The 25,302-nt window shown below is 34.8% G+C and overlaps 1 protein-coding gene across 1 annotated transcript in view; it reads right to left on the bottom strand.

Moving 5' to 3' along the window:
- MEOX2 (mesenchyme homeobox 2) overlaps positions 1–25,302 on the bottom strand; it is a 62,154-nt gene that overhangs the window by 36,215 nt on the left and 637 nt on the right. Inside the window, exon 2 of the mRNA XM_015558135.1 lies at positions 25,176–25,300. Within this exon, the coding sequence (XP_015413621.1) occupies positions 25,176–25,300 (125 nt within the window). The remainder of the gene's footprint in view (positions 1–25,175; positions 25,301–25,302) is intronic.

The following is a 25,302-nucleotide window of genomic DNA, read 5'->3' as shown; positions in this document are numbered from 1 at the left end:
CTTTCCCTTTTCCAACCTCTCTATCAGTTTTCCCATTTTCAGGATCAAATTCCTTAATGGATTTTTAATCTTTCTACTTTTCTCCATTCTTCACAACCAATAAGTCACAATGTTCTGCATACTTTTCCTTCAAAATGGCAAATGTCTGAGTCAGGTTCAGCATCTTGTGCTAAGATTACTTCAATAATCATTTAGCCCACCACACTTTTTTACCTGCTTTCTAGATACTTCTGAATTTGCTTTCACTCTGTCTTTTAAAAGTACGGTCCTACTATATCAAGGTATTATATGTTCCAATGATGCTGGTGGCATTACTGTATCCCAAGAACATGTCAAACCAATTCCATCTCCTATGAATACAATTATTCATAAAATGTTTACTGAGTTCTTCTCACTTTACTGAGGGCCAATAATGTGCCAGGCACTGTGGACACAAAGATGAGTAAGAAAGTATTCCTGCCCTTGAGGAGCTCTCAGCATGGGAGAGAAGAAATAGAGAGGGGGGGGGAGGGAAGAAAAAGATACATGGATTTTAATTATCCTCTTGCTTGTATTATTCTGTACTTACAAATTTTGAAATAAAAAATCAATTAGACTGAAAAATAAGTCAATACAATGAAGGAGAGGCTAGTAGAGCTGTGGGATTTCCATAGTGGTTTCCATAGAGGAGAAGAGAAAAGAAGGGAAGAGAAGAGAAGGAAAAAGAGGGAAAACACTCATCTGCTTGATTTCAGTTAAGCAGGAATCGCACAGGAGATAAGTGTAAGCCAGAACTGGGAGAAGGAGAACAATTTGTCTAAAGGAGAAACCGGGGATTGAATTAGGGTCACAGTGAACTAGGATGGAGAGAGCACTTGAAATGCACTGGGAACACTGTCTCAAAGTGTTAGAAACAAGGATGTGGGGAAAGAGGAGCGATGAGGACAGGGCCAGCCTGGGAGAGCCTTTGATTTCCATGCCAAGGATTTTATCTTGAAAATAGAAAGCCATTGGTGGCTTTTAAACAAGGGTAAAAAATATTGGTTTTGAATGTCTAATTTTGGTATCTAAAAGTAAATTTAATATGTGCTCCCTACTCTTATGAAAATCTGCATGCTCCTACCTACAGCAATTAAAGGCAAGAATCATTTAATATTGCATCCCTACTAGTAGTGCATGGTAGGCATTGGACAAAAAAACAACAACAACCCAATCAATCAATTCTAGCATAATCCTGAAATGGTCAAAGATGATAAGCTATTGCTCTGGTAAAATTCCAAACCAATACCATTTGTAATCACTAAAAATATATAATTCTTTAAAAATATAATTTCTACAGCATTCTTTATGCTGAGATAATAATAGTAGCTAACCTATTAGTAGTACCTCTTATGTGCCAGGCTGTATTATAAGGTATACATTTATTGACTCAAATCATTCTTTATTTTAGAAATTAGGAAACTGAGGCACAGAGAGATTCAGTAACACATGCAAGAACACATGGCCAGTAAAGCACAGTGCTAGGGTTAATCCTAAGCAATCTTCCACCAGAGTCTGTGCTCCATTCTGAACCCATATCAAAAGTGATCCTATAGAGAAAAATGCAAAATAAGGAGAAAAAAATACCATGGCAACATTTAATGGCTTGTACCTTCTCAATCTAAAGACTTCAAAGGTGCATACAATTTCACAATTGCCAAGGTCTTTAATTACATGGGTGGCCCCATCATTAATAGAACAATATGATTACTTGGTAATTTCACTTCCCCATCACAAGACCATATCCTGGAAGGAAGGAATGAACTAGAATCCATTCAATATTAACCCATTTTCTTAGCCTTAGAATCTACTAACACGGAAGCTAAACAGCTTGCACAATACCACCTTTAATAGTGTGACATTAATGGTGGGTCTGATGATAGGGTATCGGGTTTCAACTGCTTTTAACCTATAGGCTTCTCAGCAATGAATTAATTTTCTTTGGGTTTTTATGACAATTTGTTTTCAAGTGAAGCTATGCTTTTTTACTGCTCAAAAGAAACCATCTCTACTTGTTCCAGGGTCAACTGTATGATAGGTGAACTGAGAGTAGGATATTCTTAGGATGCCTTTTTAGAACCATGTCACAAAGTAATTATTCATATTTCCTAAATACTCTCACTAAATAGTTTACAATAATTTCAACAAAATGTATGTGCCATAAAAGCATAGAACATATGTTGTGACATCTTCTGTAAGCACGTCATGTAAGCATATCTCTTCTCAGCCAAAAAAAAAGAATAAAAAAAGGAGTTCCTCTTTGGAAAGGAGCATTAACATCTCATTAGAAGAGAAAATATCTACTATGAGTATAAACTGTATCCTGGCCCATATAAAAAGTTAAATAAACTATATTATTATATTATCTAAAGAACTACTAAGGCAGCATACTTTTTAAAATTAAATTAACCTTTTTATTTTGAGATAATTGTTGACTCACATCTAATCAAAAGTAGCTAGTACAAGGAAATACTAAAACAATAAAATAACACCTGGAAATGAACCCTTTACCCAGTTTTATCCAATGGTGATCTTGCAAAACTATAGCACAATATCACAATCAGAATATTCACATTGAAACAGTCAAGAGACAGAAACTTCATCCCCATAAAGATCCCTCATGTGGCTCTTTTATAGCCACACTCAATTCCCTCTGGTCTTCACTTTTTCCTTAATTCCTAGCAACAACTCATCTATTCTTTGTTTCTATCACTTTTGTCCTTTCAAGAATGTTACATAAATAAAATAATACAGGACATAACCTTTAGAATTGGCTTTTTTCACTCACTACACTTTTCTGGAGATTCATCCAAGTTGTTGAGGTTCATCAATATTTCCCTCCTCTTTAATTACTGATCCTCTTAAATAGGATCTTTCACAGAGAGAGCAGTTGTCTTAAAGTGTTTTAGTTTGTGAAGCTGGCTACTCCTTTCTTGGACCATCGCCTAAAGATAGCAGACTTTTTTTGGCGCCTTTAGTGTTTGTGTTTGTTGGTGTTTTGAGGTTGCTGGATTCTTTAGCTCCAAGTCTAGGGCATAAAAGGCAATAGCAAACCCAGGGAACTTCCCATCATGTCATTGTCTCAAAGTCTCAAAATCTCCAGCCATTCTCCCTTCCTTTCTCTCTCTTTCCAAATCTTCTTAAGTTTGTTTTATAAGTAATATCTAGTGTTTTCAGTCAGACATTGTGAAAAGATATGAAAAATGTATATTTATTCTGTCTGGAATCAGAATCTTAGCAAATCTACTTTTAATATTTAAACTTACTTATAAACTATGCAATGTTATTTTGAAATATGATTGGTGTAGGAACCTGAAGGTTGCATCTTTCTTGCAAGCTGTGTTTATTTGCAAGCACCATAAAAGGATCAGCAGTAGGAAAATATGATCTTGCACTCTCCCGTGTGTATATGGAATGCAAGTTTCATATCTATGTCTGTTATATGTCAAGAGATGCCTAATGTCTAAACCCAGAATTTTAAACACTGGAGAGTAAAGCAGATCACATTTATTTATTTTTAAAAGTTTCATGCCATTTAGATCATTTTCTTTCTACAATTATTCAGGTCCTTCTTTTATTCTCTTATCAATATTTGAACAGAAACTCTGTGCCAGACATTGTCTTATGTACTTGGAGCTAAAGTCTCAATCTTTGCAATCAAGTTCAGGCGATACCTGTTAAATAATAACGTTGATGCAAAATGACTCATTCAAAAGTAAAAGGCTAGGCTACGAGACTATGGAGAGGAAGGGAGAGAATACCTTTTCTAGAGTGAGTTAAGGGATTGCTTCCAGGAGGAAGTGACTTCTAGGGTGGGTCTTAAAGAATGAGTGGAATTTCTGTAGCTGGGGAAAAGAGGGTATTCCAGACAAAGGAAATAGCAAGAACAAAATCTTACAAACACAAAAGAGCACAGTGTGTCCTTCCCTTTGGAAAGCAATGCTCTCCTGGGGTTGAATCCAGGACAAAGAGAATGCTGGGGAACTGGAGGAAAAAAAAATTGGCAAAAGACTATGGGCTGGAAGCAACAGGGAGTATATTAGTTTGAGGGTTTCAGTCAGGGCAGAATTAGATGGTTGTGGCTGAAGAGCAGGAACCTGGCCTTATTCTGGTTGGCTCCACCCCACCTCCCCACAAGGGTTTCTCAATTCAGGCACTGCTGACACTTTGGACCGGATTACTCCTTGTTTTGGGGGCTGACCTGTGTACTGAATTGGAAGATGTTTGGCAGCATCCTTAGGCCCTAACCACTAGATGCAATAGCATTCCACCCACCTTCAAGTTGTGACAATTATTTATCTCTAGATACTATAAATGTGTCCTGGGAAATAAAATCATCCCAGTTCTAGAACAACTGACCCCCTCCAAAGTTCTAGTGCTGTGCCTGACCCAGTCAGTGGTCACTGAAGGATATTTAAATCAATGATCACAGTTGCGAGATAAAAAACCTGAGGAATAAAACATTGGCATAAACTGGAGAGGGACTCATAATGATCAGGTAAACAAAAAACTGCATTTTTAAACTAAGAAATTAGAGTAAGGGAAATATTAAACAGTTGTTCAGAATGTAAAATTGATAGATTTTTAAAAATATATTTTATTGATTTTTTACAGAGAGGAAGGGAGAGGGATAGAGAGTTAGAAACATCAATGAGAGAGAAACATCAATCAGCTGCCTCCTGCAGACCACCCACTGGGGATGTGCCTGCAACCAAGGTACATGCCCTTGACCAGAATTGAACCTGGGACCCTTCAGTCTGCAGGTCGACGCTCTATCCACTGAGCCAAACCAGTTAGGGCTAAAATTGATAGACTGGATGACTAAATACATGAATAGCATTTCTGTTGGTAAGTGGCTGTCTTCTTTCCACATTAAACTTGTCATAATCTGTGACTGAGATCTTGGAGCTAAGCTAATACGCATGGATGGAGAGAGATATATCCAAGTTATTTCAATTTTCTTCTTAGTTGATGAATACATTACCATTCTTATTCAATTGACTTGGCCACATAGGAACCTACATGATATACTGGGCCTAAGCTTTAGACACTTTTTGCTTTTTAAATCAACCACTCATTTTATTTTGCCAACGGGAGGCAGTCAATATGCACATTTTAAATGACTGAAGGGGTGGCCAGAATGAATCAGTCATCCTAAAAGTATGATCAACCATTTCAAAGTGACATTCTTAAATGGGTTTTCCATTTATGGCTGGGCAAACACAAGCAGGTGTTTGCCCAGAATGCATTTATTAGATGGCTGGCAAGGATTAGAGCAGGTGCGATATCCACGAAAGTTGTTCTCCGAAAGAAGCTAGCATCACAAAACTGAAGACTGTGGTTTGGGCATTATTAGTACCACACTACCCCAGTGAGCTAATTGACAAATTTTCCAGTATCAGATAATGACTGGTTGGGGTAGCAGACAGAGGTGCTACTACCACTATAGTTATATTTAGTCACATAATATGAGACAGCAATAAGCAACGGAACAAGTTAAACAGGGTAAATTAAGAATTTTAGAGTTTTACATAACTGAAAAGTTGACTATTTTACTTTTAGTTCAGGCAAGGCCATCCTTACACCATGGAGTTAAAAAAGGGCAAAATCACTGCTCCCCAACACATCAATTTATTCTCTGGTTTGGTGTTGGCTAAGGAAATACAGAACAGAAAATCAGCACCACTACTGATATCTGCCCGTGGATTATTATTGAAAGGGAAAAATAAAATCAGCCAAACACTGTTATTTAGAGGTCTTCAAAGAAGGGTACCATATATAATAATAAAAGCATAATATGCAAATAGGCCGAATGGCTAAACAGTGGAACGACCATCTGGACGACCACACTATTATACCCACTGGCACCAGGCCAGCCAAGGCGAGTGTGATGTGATTGGTCAGGGGGGGCGCCCAACATTGCATCATAATTGCCCCACAGAGGGAGGTCCAGGCCACTGACCAGTAGGCTGTGACAGATGAGCGGGGCCTTCCTCTGCAGGGCGATTGATCACAGGGCTCCTAGACTGCGAGAGGGTGTAGACCGGGCTGAGGGACCCACCCCCAGTGCATAAATTTCATGTACTGGGCCTCCAGTGTTAGTATAATACATACCACTATTTCTTTAGAGAAGTGTTTGCGTTTGTGTTTTTTAGTTTTCCATTTTTCCTAAACTAAAAGCAAGTACGTATACATGGAAATAAATGTTGAATCAACTCTACTTATAATCAATAAAAAAAGCTCTCATAGCACCAGGAGAATATCAGCTGTACAATCTTCTTGTGAGATTTTAACTGTCAGCAGATCCAAACTTTTGAATGATACTGGATTCAAAAGAAAAAAACTAAAGATAGGACTGGAAAAATTAAACATATTTTGTAGTTGCCAGGCAATATAATATCTCAATGTTGAGTAATGCATTAATCCCCTATAGGAATAAGCAGACTTTTAGTTTCCATAGTCTTATAAGCCAAATTCTGATATTTTTGGCTTTGAACAATGGAGCAAGCCCCCATTCCTTCAGACTTTTTCCACATCCTCTTTAATACCCTCACAGTGCTGTGACTGAGAGACTGAAGTAGTTTGGTAATATATTTGTATTTCATCCTGAGATTTATAAAGAATGGAACAACTCCAAAAGATGTATGACTAAATGTAGTGCATATGAAAATTTAAAAACCCAACTCCGTTAAACCAGTCAATGTTTCCCATAGTTAGAAAGTAGTAGTCTAACAAAATGAATTCGTCATGTCCTGGAGGCCAAAGTCTAAAGTATCATCAATACTTTGGGAACAGAAGCTCTATGATTAAAAGGTCTATATGCCTTTTTATAAAATAATTCAGAGATGTAAATTACTCTAGCCTCCAATGTATTAGTGTAGCAGTCATTTCCATATCTGTAAATAAGCAAAGCTATACCTGCGGATAAAATGTCAACTTTCCCATTGTAGTTCCCAAATAGGAAAGCCACAGAGAACATACTGGTGAAACATTTCTCTTTCACAGCCACAAACTGTATTTTGCTTAAAAGTTTCAAGAAAGTCTAAAACCAATATAGTTATACATTTATGGGTGAGAAGTTGATGAGTAGAAAGATCCAATTTTCAAAAAAGAAGGAATGAAATAAGAACTCTCACATTGTCCGAAATCTGTTTCTATTAAGCTAGAGAAATTTCTACAATAATCTTTAACATATCTGAATGGCATAGCACTAAATTAATTTTTAAAAGAAACAAAATGGATGTGCCAGTTTTATGAAAGCAGAATGATTATAAATCACTGAACAATGCACCAGTATACGGCAGGCAGTGGGAAGCATGGGTACGGTAATGGGTAATGGCATCGTTCCAGTCACTGGCAGACACAAAACAACTTGCTGTCTTCATCTCCCCAGTTACACTCCTGATCCTTTCAACATCATCTATTTGAAAAAATATATCCCATGAGTTAACAAACTTACCAAACCTTGAGATGAAGAAAATTTGTCGTTCAAATAAAAATTTTAATTCAGATCAAGTGTTTATTTTGTAGCATTATGATTGTTAAAAAATATCAACGATAGTTACTAGTGTTACAGAAGCAAATAACTACAGATAAAGGACACAGGTTAAGAAAAATTTGCTGTTACTGAGGCAAATACATTCCTTAATGGCAAGTAAAGGGCAAACACAAAATGCAGGGAAAACAGCAATGTACCACCCTTTGAAATTTTATTTTTGAAATACATTTTCGGTTTTCTCTTTAATGTTTGTTTATTTCCTTTGCATCTTATTTGTTTTTGGTCTTTCTATGAGTTTGGCATTTGCCCTGCTTTTACATGAAATTGTATTTTCCCTAGTGGATTGCTGATTAGAATGCATGTGCATTTACTTGAAAGGTACACATTTATTTTAGTTAAGATAAATAAAAACACAGCATAAGTCCAGAATTCTATGAAATTAAATAAGTCAGCTAACAAACAAAAAAGCCCTCCCAATCGGTGCTTGATGTTTACTCCTTAACCATGACCCTGCCTTTTAATAAAAGTTTTTATAAGAGGATCAATGGCCATTTAATTTGAAGTAGAATATAAAGAAAAATATAAAACATCTCTAGTGCTAATTCATTTTGAGGGGGGGGTTCATGGCCTCCAGATTCCTAGACTTTCCTCTTCAAATTTTCTATGTTCCTATAATTCATGCTTTCTACTTAAGAAATTTCCAGGGGCCTGACAGAGTTTATTCTTGGCTTCGTTTCTGCACTTTTGCTGAATGTCAAGGTTTGAGGTTTGTTTGAATTCCTGCTCTGTGGAGAGCTTCTGGACTTTCTAGCAGGTGTAAGGACCTCATGGCTCCTTCTGTTGCATCTCATTTCCACTTATTCAATACTTTATCTTGGAGGATGAAGCAAATGTGACTTTCGTGTTTCCTGGCAGTCTCTTGCTTCAAAGGACTTAATGGTGATTTGTTTATTTCCCAGGAAATGGAAACCAGTCAGTGATGACAGATTTATTAGTTAAGTGGACATCACACACAAAAAATCCTTTTCTTGCATTTCAGGCTTCCTTCTAACCACACTCTAAACGTTCAAGACAATGTTATATATTTTGGCAAATCAAACCCATGTGAATTAATATAGTCATATTTGTGAATTGATATGACTTCCTCCACATACATTTCCAGAATAACTTAGAGGAAAGAAAATGAGCAAAGAAAACTAATATTAATCTAAAATAAGAGGGGGGAAATGGCATTCTAATAAAATGGTAACACTAAATATCTTTAGGAAAATAATTAAAGGAATAATAAAGCAAAGGTGATGAATTGGAAGGATTCAAGTAAGATGTTTGGAATTTAGAAAGAGCACTTGCAACAGAGGAAAACCCTGAAATTCCAAACCATGAGGTAATTTTGAGTATAACACTATAGATTTAATTGTCATATTAATCACTGATAGAGTATTACTTAATGTTTAAATTTTCAAAATAAATTGGAAGAATAGGCCTCAAATCCAGAATGGCCCAAATTCTTGCTTCTTAATGAATTACTGATTTCGGCAGGAGTAAATGTCATTTTACTTTCTTTAGCAAGAAAGACACCAGTCATTATCTCATCAATGGAAATTCCTCTCTTCCACATTAATTTTTTTTTGAATCAGCGAATTAACCTTCAATACTCATTCAAATTATATGTACGTTTGTAATTAAATTATCGTATTTCTAGCCTAGGAAAGTAGATTTATATACAATCTTACCCTTATTATAGAAAATAACCCACGTAGCAATCTTCAAAAGGAAAATTTCAGGTACTTGACATCTTAATAAAGAATCAGGGTGACATTTTCAACCAGCAGATTATAGAAATAAGAGAAAGAAAATGAATTGGAAGTTATTAGTCCCAGCTTTGCAGACATTATTTTAGGGGTTCTACTCTCTAAGCCTCAATGTTCTCATCTTTAAGATTGAGGGGTGGTTTTGATGAATTCTGGAATCCCTTCCAATTCTAACATTCTGTGAATATGTTTAAGTAAAGCCTGCAGGGAAGTCTCAATAGCTATCAAGATAAAGATGAAAAGTCTTTTCAGTTGTTTCACAATTCTCATCTAAAGTCAGTGCCTGAAATATGAGAGAGCCTATGCATGAGTCATGATATGCAAATATCTTCCACAGTATCTTCGGGGGGCATAATCCTCCTGAGCCTTATCAAGATGACGTCAATTTCATGTCCAAAATAACACAGCATATTTCACCAGCTAGCAGAATAGCTGACCTTTCACTCTGAGTTTATCAAATGGCATCCTAGCAAGGATATTATAAATTACAGAGTTTGGTTATCTACAATCAATTACTGCCCACAAACCTTGATGCGTAACACAAAGGAATGCTCAAATCATAACAACTGAAGGTCTGAACAAAAATGACCTTGGAATAAATTATGTGACGATTCCAGGAAACCAAAACCTACCCTGAATTTCATGTCTATATTAATCAAGGAGGAGCCTGGCCGGCATGGCTCAGAGGTTGAGAGTCCACCTATAAACCAGGAGGTCACGGTTGGATTCCTGGTCAAGGCACATCCCCTGGTTGTGGGCTTGATCCCCAGTAGGGGGCGTACAAGAGAATCACTGATTGGTGATTCTCTCTCATTATTAATGTTTCTATTTCTCTCTCCCTCTCTCTTCTCTGAATTCAATAAAAATAGATATTTTTAAAAACGACAAAAAACAAAGATTATTATATTTTTTTCCAAAGGTGATTTGATCCTGTTCACAGTGTAATAGATTTCCATGCACTCATGACTTCAGAAGTTGATCTTAAGAAGTGAGATAAATTGAGGCATGTTTCATCATTTCCTGAAACTTCCCTGGATTTCTCTGGATATTTTCATCACATATGCTAAGTTATTATATCCTCTATCTTATTGTTACATCCAGTTGTTTCCATCTTGGTCTTTGCTACTATGCTGTGGATCTTTATAGAAACCTGTTTGTTCTATTCATTGTATTGGACTCAACAGTATAAAGTACTTCCAGAACCATGTCCCTGGCATATAGTAGGCATTTAGTGAATTATGTCAGAGTCTGTGAATTATAATACCACTGAAACACCTATGGCATTGGAGTGTGTGTGTGTCTGTGTGTGTGTGTGTGTGTGTGTGTGTGTGTCCTGGGCCAGGGAACAATAGGCTACAATTTGCCACTAATTTCCATTTATCTAAATAGTTCTTCTCTGAGACACTTGTTTCTAATGAATTCAACTTGATCTAAAATACTAATGCTGCTTCCTACGGTTAATAGGTGATTCAAAATGGAGTGTATTTCCATTAGAAAGTATAAAACGAGAGTTTTTAAAAAATATTAGAAATATAGAGAAAATGTGAGACAGAATGTATATCTGATCTGAGAACAACACCAACACCTCATGAAGAAAATTCCTTAGTCAGACTTCTGCTTGTGAATCCCCTTTGAAGCAGCTACTCCCTAGGTTAGCACCTCCTTAGGACACAGTTAAATTAAGGATCCACTTTATTCCAGCCACTTTGAATAACATTTACATTTTCTATTGTTTTGATTTGGTTTTCTCACATCCTGAGCTTTCAAGGTAAAAACATTCAATTTGGAAGTCACCTATTTCTACTATGCACCAATATGCATTTAACTATGTGATTGCATTTCACTAACATACTTAGTAATGCTTTTTAAAAAGAGATGCTTTGCATATGCAGACTATTCCTCTAAGTGGTTTCTGTAAAAATGAATAAATAAACAAATAAATAACCTCTTATCTCTACTTGTATCCATGAAAAAGGTACACTATTTTTTCAGTTGGGAAAAACTAAGATGCATTTAACTAAAGCAAAAAAAAAAAAAAAAAAGAATGCTATTAATAGGTTACCACATCCACACATTTATATGCCAATGGCTACCAATATAATATGAGCAAATTATCAATATAAAAGTAAATCATCAATTTCACCTACTGTAAACTACTAAAATGTTTTACCCACTCATCTACACTGCCAATAGAACTTTATTACAAATTACATTTGGTCTGGCCTTCTTCTGTTCCAAAATCTCTGTAAAAAATTGAGTTACCTTTGGTTGTGTGTGTGTGTGTGTGTGTGTGTGTGTGTGGTCCTAAGATAGCCTAAATGCAATCATTAACAATGTTCTACATTTTCATACTTGAATGTACATCCTCCACTCATAAATTCTAACATGAATGTATCCAGTGATATCGTTGCTTAACTTAATATTGCCTTTCCTCCCACAAACCACTCGCAGTTCAATCATCAATTAATTACCAATTAATCTCTATTAAAAATAAATCCACTAATGAATAGTCCTCGTACTTCCCATATATTCAAAACTCTGTGGTTGTGGCACTTCATTGTGTAATATATGGACACAGTCAAATAGACCCAGATGTTTCACTGTAGACATAAGACTCCAGATATTCCACTCTTCCTTGCATTTGCTCTTTTACTAATGTCAAAGGAACTCTTATCCTCACTTTCTTCTCAAAAGTTAAAAATTTCTCCTAATAGGCTCTTCTGTTGGTCAACTACCTGACTTTTGCAATTCTGGAATTCATACCAGAGACCATATTTGAGAGGCTTTGAAAGTTATCATTAATTGCCCCTGTCTGATTCTATTATGTTTTCATACTTTCCCCCGGAAAATCTAGCCTAATTCCTGGCATGTTCCCCACCCGTTCCCAGAAAAATGTTCTCCTCCCTATTCCTCAAGAGGCCTGGAAGAATCTCCCTAGTTGACCCTACATTTTTTAATATGCTTTCATTGTTTGCTTTCCCATTTCCAAAGTTCCATTTTTTTACATTTGCATCCATTGTTATATTGTGTCTTACTTCATTTTAATATTGTTTATATAAATCAATAATTTAATGTCTATCTTTTGCTGTTATTTTGATAACTAGCCAAATCTCAGGCTTGTAGATTATGTTTCATTAATAATTATTTTAGGATGCACTTTGACCTCTGCAGAACTATGGATGTATTTTAAATAAACACTTGTTTGGGTAAACGCAGCATTTATCCAAAAAGTTTTATAATATAATGCTCTTTGCATTTTACTTTCAGATATGCTCCAACTGTTACAGTAAAAATTTTTTCAAAAAAATATTGAAAAAATTAAATTACCGCTTATATTCAATATTATTTTGTATTAGTTTCAGTTATACAGCATAGTGATTAGCCAATTATATACTTCACTGTGTTTCTCCATGATATTTCCAGTACCCAAGTTAAGTAAATGCATATTAATTATTGTCCAATTTTTTCAGATGTGATAAATATATACCATGTAATCACAAGTATTTCACTTTAGGAAGCATCCATAAAAATCAATCAGAAACAAACACTGATAATTACTTAAGCTAGATATCCATTAAACTCTCTTATGGGTTGCTCAAGAATCTCCTGAATTTGCCCTACTACTGGACGCCTGGAACTAAAAGTCTCAGAAAACCCCTAACACAGATCACTTATTCATCATTAGGGAAGCTTTTTCTTGGTAGCAAATAGGATCCCACTGTTGGATATCACTCTAAAAGAAAAAGAAGACACTGACTTTTACTTTGGGATTGCATGTAATTCAAATCAAAACTAGAGGCCTGAAATAGGAACAGCAAAGAGAACCATCAGGCAAAATTTAAGTGTATTATTATGCAATCTAGAGACATTAATTTGGAAAGAGAAGGGAGGCACAGACCTGAGGTGTCTCAAGCAAGACCTTAATGAAAATAATGAATATATATTAGAAAAATATATTGCAGGCTATGGGATAAAAATACAAAATAAATTGGCAGATAGCATAGAACTAAAGGCACACACACACATGCATGTAAGACTAATGAAATCTGATTAAGGTTAGTGGATTGTATCAATATCAGTTTCCTAGATTATACCAGTATCAATTTGTTTGGTTATTGAATTATAATTATGTCAGATATTACCATTGGGGTGCGGGAAACTGGGTAAAATGTATATGGGATTCCTCTGTATTGTGTCTTACAACTGCATGTGAATTTACAATTTTCTCAAAATAAAAAGGTTTTCTATAGTGTTAGACATAAACAACTTTATTGAAGAAATATTAGTTAAAATGAAAGCCAAACCAATGTCAACAAAACTGGCCCTGCTAGTCAATAAAACCTTTGACTGAGGTGGGAGATTATAGATGAAAGCCAATGAATTTACAGTCCTAAATTCTTATCCAAGGAAATTAGATAGTAAGTAATGTTCTTTAGTCGATGGGGGGAAATGCGGAAAATCTTGTGGAAAACTTCTTATATGCAGCTACGACTGTATACATTTAAGTACCCACATTAAAAAGTATAAGAACATGCACATGATAAAAGAATGTTTTGCCAGGAAGGCGCTACTATAAATCTATCTATTTACCTGATTATAAATATAATATATATGCGATTATATTATATGTTGAATTATATATCAGATTATATATTACTTACATTTGATATGTATGTTTGATATTAAACACAATTTGCATACAAGAATCAATACAAGTAAAATCTAGTAATATATTATTGATGGACATTAGTCAAAATTTTACTTTACAGTCAATATAGGATTGTATTAGGGGAGAATGAAAAGAGATAAAGATTCTCAGAAGACAGTACACAGGGGACCTGGGAAGAAAACAAAATTAAGTGCAAGAGACATTAAAGTGGGAATATGAAGAAATATATAGAAGGATGTGCAATAGTACGGATTTGGGCTGAGCTGTGTTGGAAGAAACAGCATGGCTAAGTCCTGAATATAAAAGAAGAAATCATCATTTGAGACCATTAATATGAAGGCCTTTTAAATGTAAATTAAAATTAACTATGTACATGAGGAATTATTTTGGAAATACAATGATATTTTGCCAAAAAAGAAAAATTTCTGGAAAAAACAACTGTATTTCTCATGTTTAATTTTGTGCTTTGAGGTTTTAGTGAGAAGTAATGATCCGGAATTAGCATGATAGGTCAGTGTGAAGAGTGCTCCAGATGTTATATGGTTCATTGTTTTGGGGAGGAGCAGATGGGTCTGATGTTACAGTTTGTGGGAAAGATGGGTGTGGGTAGGAAAGAAGGAGAAACAAGGAAAACACATCTGGTTAGCAAAGGCAAAATGCCAACCATTAATAGTTTTTAGTATCTTCTGTGTAAGGAGATTGCAGGGTGGGTAAACGTAGGTTTACAGTTGTGAGTGGGTGGCACAGTTGATACTTGTATTAGTATTTATTAATTACTGTATTATTTTCCATTTGAAAAACTGTAGATGTACTTTTGCCCCATCCTTTATATTAAGTTAAAAAGATCAATACTTATCTAACAATGGAGATAAAGTTAATGACCTGAGAACAAGGGAGAATTGATAGCTGTTTATTTGTTGCTATTTATTACTTTGAACACAAAAAAGCAAATGCATTATAGGTAAATCTCAATTTGGCCAAATTTATGTGTATTAAATTTAAAAAATTAAAACAGGTAACATATTCTTCACTTCACAAATGGCTACCCAAAATATGATTCTGTTTACAAATGTATATATAATTTATTGGTATAATACAGCAAAGTCCATGTGCACATTGCCATATATTAAACTCTGGCTTAAACTAAAATGCTATAGTTATTGTATGAGGTGTCAAAAATATGCAGGCACATTGGTAATCGAAAATAAGAACTGTGTCCTTGGAAAATGGAAGCTAAGAAAGTATCACAGTGTTCATATTCATAAAACAAGAATGAAAAACTACTGAGGTAATAGGACATAAAGTCAGATTCAGAAAGAGGTAGTTTACACCCAAGTAAAGCACTTCGTGAAATTGCACTTTATTCCCTCAAATGCAGTAGCCAACATTTTAAATGATGCTGAAATTTATTTTTATTGGGAAGACTAAAACCTTAAGGTTTAAAAATATTTTATGAGATTTTCCTTGTAAGGGCACTAGGCTGAAGTCAGGATATGGAAGCTCAGCTGCCACTACTTGGCTGAATGGACAGACATTACTTAACTTCTCTGGGCGCTTTCTCTCCTCTAGGAAATACAGTCATTGGACTGGGTGATGCCTTGGGTCTCTTCTAGTGTCTTAATGATTCTGATTCAAATGATCTGTTCCAACATTATTGATTACAACTTATTACAAAAAACAACTTAACACAATTAGCCTACCCTGAAATCCCAGAGTAATGCCTAGTTGGTGTTTGATCCTTCTCGTCGCTGCTGTTTATTACTGAACATTCAGTGCCTTGTTATTCCTGCACCCCTTCCCTTACTCCCTCCCATGATCTAGCAGTCAAGCAATCAGGAGTCCTTTGAACTTCTCTTATTTTAGGGATTAAATCACTGTAAATACAGGAGTTTTGAGAGAGTTAACTCAGCATTTACAATTTTAATACAGCGTTTGATTCTACTGTTTATGCAAAAGCAACTGCCACAGACCATCACTGTAATAATTTAAAATGTCTCTGAAATACATTTCTGAATTGCCCACTTTGAACTGTGGCTGTAGGAGCGGTAACTAAGCTAAATAGAGTGTAACTAACTAATCACTCAGAATTTGTGAGTTTTGCTTTTCTCTCTGGCCTCAGCTTAAGCAATAATTCTCAACAGTTTGTTAAATATAAATAAATACACAAACAAGTTATTTTCTTTGAAAAAGGAAATTGTCATCAAACTAAAATGGTTTTTATGTATTTTGTGGGGAATATAAATACATTGTAAGTGGTATTTGCATATTTGCCATTCATGAGGCTCTCCAAATGGAACCACTAGAAATAACAAAGAGCTATGATACGTAAATTCCTTCTGCAATAAACTCTATAGCGCAGCAGAAAAATGTCACACCCAACTTCCAGGTAACAGCTGAAACAGAGACCTAAAATTTCACTGTCATATTTAATCCCTTCTGTTTAAGTTCTGTTCCCTCTTGACTAAATGCTGCTCTGTCCCTTTCTCTTGAAAACAGGTGTTTGATAGAGAAGTGGCAGGGTACACTCAGGAAAGAAGGTTAGGAGACGCCCAAGCAAAAGAGGCTACGGAATGGGAATCTTCAGGGTGATTAAGTGAAGGCAACTTGAGTCTTTTACAAAACTTGGTCTAGAGTTCACCCTATATTTCAGGAAAACGGCATGATACTAGTAATTCGAGGGACAGTTACAGATTATATTAAATCTTTGGCGGTTTTTTAAGCAGGCAACATTTTCTATAGCACTATTAGTAGTAAAAAACAAATAAAGAGGCAACATAGACAGAAATTGCTTTCAGATGGTGCACACCCACAACATAATTGCACCTACATTGATACATGACAAAAATTACAACACCTACTGAGACAAACATTGTTCTAAGTAACTTATGTTAATTAACTCACTATAATTTTTTGGAAACTAAGGTAGAGAGAAGTTAAATCACAGCTCGTAAGAGACAGAGTGAGACGCTGTGTTCTCCTAGATCTACCCTGGCCACTCCTCAAAGGCCTGTATCCCTGTAGGATTTCATCCTCTTTGTCTTCTGATGGCATCTGGCCAATGGGAGGCAATAGGAGGAGACTGGAAGGCATGCAGACAGATGACTGGATTGACATTTGATATCAGCTCCAATCCTCCACCTGAGGTCCCAAAGTTCCTAGGAGGCCCCTCTCCTGTGCCTCTCACTGATTCTGGATTTTTAAAAAAGCTCCCCTTCCTTGCCCCCTCGGGTTTAGAGACATTAATGTTTTCCAACTGTGGGCGGGCCCTGGGTGATTTACCATTTCCTATTGCTCTGCTAGGTGCTACCCACCATCAAATAATCATTAAATTATACCTTTGCATGTGCCACCTATTTCCTTGTGTGGTAGAATGACTAAGAAATAAGATAAATTCTTCATGATTTATCAACTAATGGCTAAATATGCAAAAAAATAGTGTTGCTGCTTCTTTTAATTTCTAAAGCATCTGGACATCAAAGAAGAAGTTTAATAAAGCTCTATTTCCAGAAACAAAACATAGTTCTGGAAGAAAAGGTATCTACAATTCCCTGAATTTTGAAGGTAGACATGCAAAGGTGGTAATCCTAGAAATGTGAATGGTAGCAGGCCCTTAGATTTGGATGCCTAACCTCTGGCTTTGCTGACATTTCACTCTCTCTCTATAATTTACATCTACATGCTGCCTAGTTTAATGCAATCAGACCCATTTATATTTCAAATAAGAAAAAAATATACCAAAGCAAATGTAGCTTACACCCGTAGTTGCAAAGATTTTCATCGTGAAAGCAGTAAACACACTGAGAGCTTATTTTACTTTTGAAAAATATTAAAAAAGGAGAGATGTCACAATTTCAAACTATACAGTTAGTAATAAAGTTCTCTTTTAGAGGCTTCTAAAATGTAAAAGCCATCTGTCAAATTACTGGTTTCTGACAAAATCAAAGATACATTTTATCTATTTAGTTCCCACTAAATTTTTAATGGTATAATTCTATTTTACTGAACCACATGATTTTGCTATCAAAATAAATCAACCAGCGGTAAAATTTACTTCGTATTCATTGTTCATTTCATAAGAGTCAGGAGCGTTTTATTCTGTTCAACAAATAAGAGTGTACCTCAGTGTGGTTTGCTAGTTTTTCAAGAGGCTAAGAAAAATCATCCAAAAGTTTACTGTGCAGTCCAGCCAGTGTAAGAAGCCATCTCTACAGACACTGAGTACACCTCACCACTACATTTGCAAATAACTATCACTTTGCAAAAATAAATTTTTATTTGGGTGTCATTTCTGGCAAAGCTTGAAGGCTATATTTTCAAAGAGTAAAATTCCAGGCCTTTAAAATTCTACTGGCATCCACCAACCTAAGCTGGGCCCGCCTCTAGGTTTCCACAGAGCCTGAGCAATGACTTCATCTTAATCATTTTCTTGCCCACAGTCATGTAAAGATAACTGGAGCTTTTTGCTTATGGTATTATGGGAAGCTCTTGAAGCATGTGGAGAATAATGAGCTAGAGGGGAAAAAAGAAAACAAAAACTGCAGGAGAGTTGGCATGTTTGACTTTAATGACTATCATTGATTACAGCTTCATCCAGTTGGACTCTCCACACAGCTGTGTGTGCTTCAAGCCTAATATTTTATTTTGCAGCTAGAACATCTAACATCCTATTACAGTGGTTAAGGTGGATGCTCTCGTTCAGATGATCTGTTATCAAACAATTAAATTGGGAATTCTATCTATTAGTATGTGTATTTCTACGTAAACATATTATTTTTAAAGTGTGCTTTTAAATATATGCTCTCATTAATACAACACTCCCCCTTTTTACCATTACCCTTTCTAATAAAACACAGGATAAACGAAAAACTATAAAAAAAAAACACCTTATACTCATAATTTCAATCTGTGTAACTCTCTAGGTTCAAGAAACAAACCTACAACATATTAGAAAGAAAACTTATGAAAAAATAGGATTTTTAAATACATTTAAAACATGGAATTAAGCTTTCCTATGAAATTTTGAAGAGAAACAAATTTTGAATCTAAATCTTTAGTCAAAACCCCAATGGTTTTACTACTACAAGTACTACCTAGTAAACACGTTATATTTGTAATAAAAGTAAAAACTCCAAGGATATAAGAATTAAGTCATCAAAATACATAAATATTTAGAATTATCAAACTTTTAAGAAAATGCTAGCTTTTAAAAGTAGCATAGCAATTTCATATAAGCTAAAGATCCAATTTTTAAATTTAAATCTATATAGTAGAGAGAGAGCAAAATTATCATTAAGGAATTTTCCTCTCACTCGTGCAAACCCTTTCTAAAAATGCTTACATATAATACAGATTTTACCTGATTATTCTTGTTCACATGCACATGTAAGAGACCAAAGAACATATCATAAAGTATTTTCAGAATCTTATAAAAATAAGCATTCCAATACATAGTACCAAATTTATAGATGGTAACATGTATAAATTCAGAAATATTAAAGTGCTGTGGAAAATGTAACATTATTAATGAAGGTTTAATGAATAATAGGCTACTTTTTATTATATATTTAAAATTCCAAATATAGAGGAAAAATAATTGACCCATTCAATTACATCTGAACGTTTACTCTTACCAAGTAAATTTCTGTTAATTTAGTTAAAATGCATTAAAGGCTTTAATTGGAAATACTCTGAAATAAAAAAAATCAATGTGTTTGAACTTTACACAAATGATTCAATAGATATATTATTGATTATTTTGTATCATAAAAATATCATCTAGCATAACTTTTTTTAAAGTGAAAATAAATCCCTTTTTATAATGTAAGTGGAACACCATAGAGGAAAGGTTATCAGATTTGAATTAATTTTGCTTCAACATAGGTCATGCAAATTGAAGATTGAGACCCGAATAAGCGTTACCATTGTAAGTTTCACTCCATGAGAGAAATAAAATATTCTGCAAAGTTTTATCCAGTTGGATTTTGAGCCTCACCCATGACTATGATTTAGGAGTAGTGTAGAGAATGTTGCCACTAACTTTCTTTATTGTGTTACTCCAGGTTAACTTGGGAGGTTCAGTTTGACAAAAATTTTTCGAAGAAATAGTCATAAGAGCATCATAACAAAATAGGAAAAACACACATTAGTGCTTCATTTTTTTTACAACTATAGCAAAAAGGTTATTAGTGATGACTAAACCATATTAATGAGTACAACACAAATAGAGAGATATAAGTTGTGATAATAAAATGCGCTCTGTTGATTAAATACATCAGACTTACCTCAATTTCTAAATTGTGGACTTTGGCCTTTGTTTGTGTTTCATCTTTTTTTAATGAACCTTTGGAATCACACCAACACCATAATCCAGGAAATGTAATTTAACTGGCCACTTAAGAATTAATCCTTCTTATTTTATGATTACAATCAGAGGTAAATATGCTACTCTTGGTAGTTTCATTTCATATGCTAATATATTTTACCAACAAAATATTTTATAACAAAAAATATGAAAAAAATACAGAAAATTTGAGAGAGATAAATCATCCAAAATTAATACTCAACAAATACTAAATAATTCCTAGTGTATTTTATTTCCTAATTTTTTTCATCTTTAGAATTTATCATTTATAGATGTTTGTAATCATTATAGAAATGCTTGGAAAGGAGACCCATTCTGAAATTTTAGAAATAAATGACTGAAGTGAACAGAGTCAAAAACTAAAATATATTATTGTATTATATTGGTTTTTCTCATTTGAAATGGAAATCTACAAAGCCCTCACATCACTGTTTTGTATTTCCAGCTGCCATTTTAAATATAGTAAATGAATAAAATTGGCACCATTACCAGGCCAAGTATATATTTATATATGGGTATTTCTTACACAATTTAGCTCAAATGGAAAAAAAATTAATTTGAATAAATATGGCATTAGTCTCTCAAATTTTCCTGAATCTAAGGGAAGAAGTTGATCTCTTTTACTATTTCATTTTTGCTTAAAATTAATTTCTGAGACTGTTGAGGTCACACAACAAATATTGTAAGTTATTATAAATTCCAATGCTGTGATGAAGGGTCTATGTTTTTAAACACAGAGGGAAAACACATTAATGCTTAAAATATATTATTATTATTTTTTTTTTAGTGAGTAAGCTTACAGGATGCCAACATAGTGGTTTCCATTGATAATTACTATAAACAATGATTAAATTTTTTCAATATTTAATACTGGGTTTTGAACCCAAATGAAAGTTTTAGAAGTGTCATGACTTACATTTAATGTTTTTCCTTTTCAAATAAACTATAAAGATATTTACACAGAACTTGAAACTATTCCTATTTCTATAATGAATTTATTGCTGACTTTCAACAATAAAACATCTTAATGTTACTCTTAACTTCTTAGTATAATCATTTGAGAAGACACATCTAGGTCAGTGGTACTTAGGTTTTTTAATGTCAGGTCACCATTTAAAAATGTTTATACCTAAAATTAATCTACCATTGCAAGGAAAAGACTAAAAATATCTTTTATTGCATACATTTGAAACATTTAATTTGTTCAATGTTTTCTTATGGTAACCAAGATCTAATTGACTATTTTTAAATTTCTAAAGCAAATGCTAAAAAATAAACATAATCAGTAACACAGAAATGAATGATAAAGTGACTTTTTTATTTTTAGAAAACATAATGTTTGAATATCTAGAAAAAGTTAGAATAGAATACCAAAGTTAGGGTAGGTAAGATATTACTCTATATTTAACTTCCAGCTTGTTAATGTCATTCTTGACATTCTGCATAGTCAGGCATATGACAGACATAATTTGACAATAAATATTTTATATCTTGTAGCTATAAATAAAATATTTATCATTTTACAAGAATCTAATATGATTCAAAACCTTGTAAAATCCACATCCCCTAGTCATTCTCTTTTTATATAAAATTTTTAATTCTGTATAAAAACATACTCATATCCATTCAATTAATTTGAATAGAAAATATTTACATGTTTATATTGTGTATTATCTTCATATAAGCTAAGGTTAGCTTGATTAATCTACTTGGGTTATTTTAACTGCTAGTGGGCATTTTATACCTATTACTACATTGCTTGGCAAACAATCAAATGTAATTGAAGCCAAGTAATTCACCCTATTTATAGACTTTTTTTCAGAATCACCTGCTTTGTATAGATTGTTTTAAGTACAGTTGTAAAGTTTCGATTTTTTAAGAGTCCCTTTGAAGAGGTGGCAGATGTTGGCCTTGGTAATAACACTGGAAAGCAGAGCAGGTTCAAAGTTGCAAAAAAATGTTCAACACATATAAAAAATAACAGTGTGCTTTTCTATTAAGTTTGGTTATTTTCAACTGTCAATAAATTATAATGGAAGAATAAAGTCCATAAATATTTGTTTCTAGATCCTTAAGCTTCTTGAGTTTGTATATGTGTGTGTTTGGGATGGGAAATGTGTGTTAATGCATGCTGGTAAGTGTTACATATGGTAGTTTTAGCATCATTACCATGGATAAAATTTGGGTTGTTTTTCAATGTTTTCTGGTGCTTAAAATCCTATTAAAATTCCACACGGTCATGCACACATACAAGATATCTGGGTATCAGATGCAAGGATACAGAATTTGGTTCCGACTTTGCACTGGATTTATGTACTGGATTTATTTACTCTGAACTATAAATACATAATTATTATAAACCGCCTAACAAAATATAAATGGTCTCTATTAGACATATGACTTTTATCTAATATAATTTAAAAATTGCAAGAGTTCAGAAATTAATTTAATCTTTGGAAATAATGAAATAATAAAACCGCGCTATAAGCAATGAGACGTGTTAATAATATATCAGAATTATAGTGATTTTCTACATCACTTTAATTTTTGCTAGGACAAGATACCCTTACAATACTATAAAATAAAAGAATTGTGAACATGAATTATGGAAGACCAAATGCAATATCATCACAGGAGAAAGATATCTTGAACTGAAATCTATCTAAAGATATAACAAATATAAATGAACTCAAATAGTGAAACTGGCAAACTAAATGTTATTTTCAATGGGTATGCATATATTTAACTGGAAACTATTGGGATACTTCCTTTTAACTAGTCAACATTTCTTTCAAAAGATCCCATCAAAGGAAATGCTCATTCTAACTCCCCAGCGATTCTATCCTTGGTGATGACTAATTGTAGTTCCCACTTAAGATGTAATCTGTCAATACTTTATGTAGCTGATGTTAACTTTTGTGTCTGTTGATTTTTCCTGCACTCTGTTAGCTTCAACATGTGAAAATAACCTTATTTTGTTATATGGTTATTTTCCACCAAAGGAAAATAGAACTATTCATATAACCAATTTTCTTAAAGTTGTTATTAAAATAATTAAGGGAAGTAGATGCTTAGATCCCACTTTCCCTGTTTCCTCCCAACGCAAATAACATGTGTCTATATGAAAGTCCTGTTTGCCCTAAGCAACTTAGGTGCAGTGGTTCAGTTCAGGAAGCATAAGGAACAACAATCTCTTGCGTAGATTTCTCATTGCAGAAAGTAAAGCGAACAGTAAGAGCTTCCGGCAACTGCAACAGTGAGCTGACAAATCTGAACTGGAATCTGTTTCCCAAAAAAAGTTCTATTGAAATCAAGTGCTGTGTCTGATCAGATCACGGCATTCTAAAATTGCTTTTCTTTATAATGAAGATGGAAGCCTCTATTATGATTAACCTCTTAACTCTGTCTTCAGAGTTTCACTTATGGCTAGTAACAACTATTAATAATTAGTGATACTACTGGTAACTTCCTTAGGTATAAACTCATCTGTGATCCAGTATTAAAAGTTTACCTCTGACCTTGGAAAGTAAAGGTTAGATTTCCCATAACTCATCCTGAAGAACAATTTGCTGCAAAGGAAAAATGAAATAATGTGGGCACTCATTGTCATTTATGGGGGATCTTACCTAAAGCATTATAAAATACAAACTTTTTCCCAGTCTTTCAAACCAATGTCTTGAATTACCTTCTAGAACTGTTAAACCAATTCCTCAAAGGGAGAAAATACGTAAATATTATATTAAACAAATGACACTTTCCAAAAAGATCGATGGCAGGTTGCCGCGCTATAGCTACTGAAGAAACCTCACAACTCGCTTCATTGTAAAACATCCATGAAGGGCTTTGAGGGTTGCCTGGAAAACTTGTTTCTCTGGATTGTGACAATTTCCTTGGCAGGCTGTGCCTTCCAGCATCCCTTTTTGCGTGGCTACTCAACTTATCCCCGGGAAGATCAGCCCCTACCGCACACCCTCGCGTACCGCGGTCTCAGGGATGCAGCAAACCAGCACAATTGGGGCTACAGTTAGTTCCCAGTACTTTCTCCGATAATTCTCCATTGGAGGAGGATATTACTTTCCACTTTAAAACTCGGATTCTCTCTTTAGATTAGTCAGTGCTACAATACAACTATTATTACGACTCGTATTTCTTCAAGAGTCTGAGCATGTATTTATTAACAATTTTCTGACACATTCCTTAAAATCTTCTGAATTCCTAGATTATATCTTTTTTCCCCAAGAAAGGGAAATGTTTACCATTTAGAAAAGGGTGCTATTTAAAGAACTCTGAAATCAGAATTTTTTTATAAAAAAAAATCTAAAACTTTTTTTTTCTTCTCATACGCTCTGCCAAGTTCCATTGCAAGTTCCAAATATTGTGCAATAATTTGGAAATCCAGTTAACGATGGGAAAAATCGAGCCACTCAGAGCCGGGAACTTACAGGGGAAAAAGTCAAGGAGCGGCACCCGCACGCATGCCCAGCGGACGCTGCATCCCAGCGTACACTCCCCTCCCCATCGCTCAGATGGAAGGTCACGCTTTGCAATCGATTTCACATACTGTCACTTGTCCGTTTTATTCTCAACCCTCTGGTAAACTAGTTTGAACCTTGGAGAGCTTAGGGCTGCTGGCCTCAGTTCTACCCTCCCAGCAACACGTGTCCCCAAATCACAGGACCAAGGCAGCCCCGCGGAATTCGGCGGCGGGGAGCCAGAGAGGGCAAGCAGGTACCATGTTCCCTGCCTCCTCACTCTGGTGAGAGCATCTTCCCTGACGTCTCCCCGCCCCTTTTGCCCAGGGTGCCTGGCGCGCCTTACCTGAGCTATCGCTTTTTCTCTTGCTGCCACTTCTCTTCTCCGCCTCCGCGGGTGACAGCGCCTGGCGGCCGTAGTCCCCCGGCGCGCACGCGGCCCCGGTCGGGGTGCTGGAGCCCAGGCTGGAAGA

This window comes from Myotis davidii, unplaced genomic scaffold (assembly GCF_000327345.1).
Source record: "Myotis davidii unplaced genomic scaffold, ASM32734v1 scaffold168, whole genome shotgun sequence".
NCBI lineage: Eukaryota > Metazoa > Chordata > Mammalia > Chiroptera > Vespertilionidae > Myotis > Myotis davidii.
This window is presented reverse-complemented; position numbering and strand designations above follow the sequence as displayed.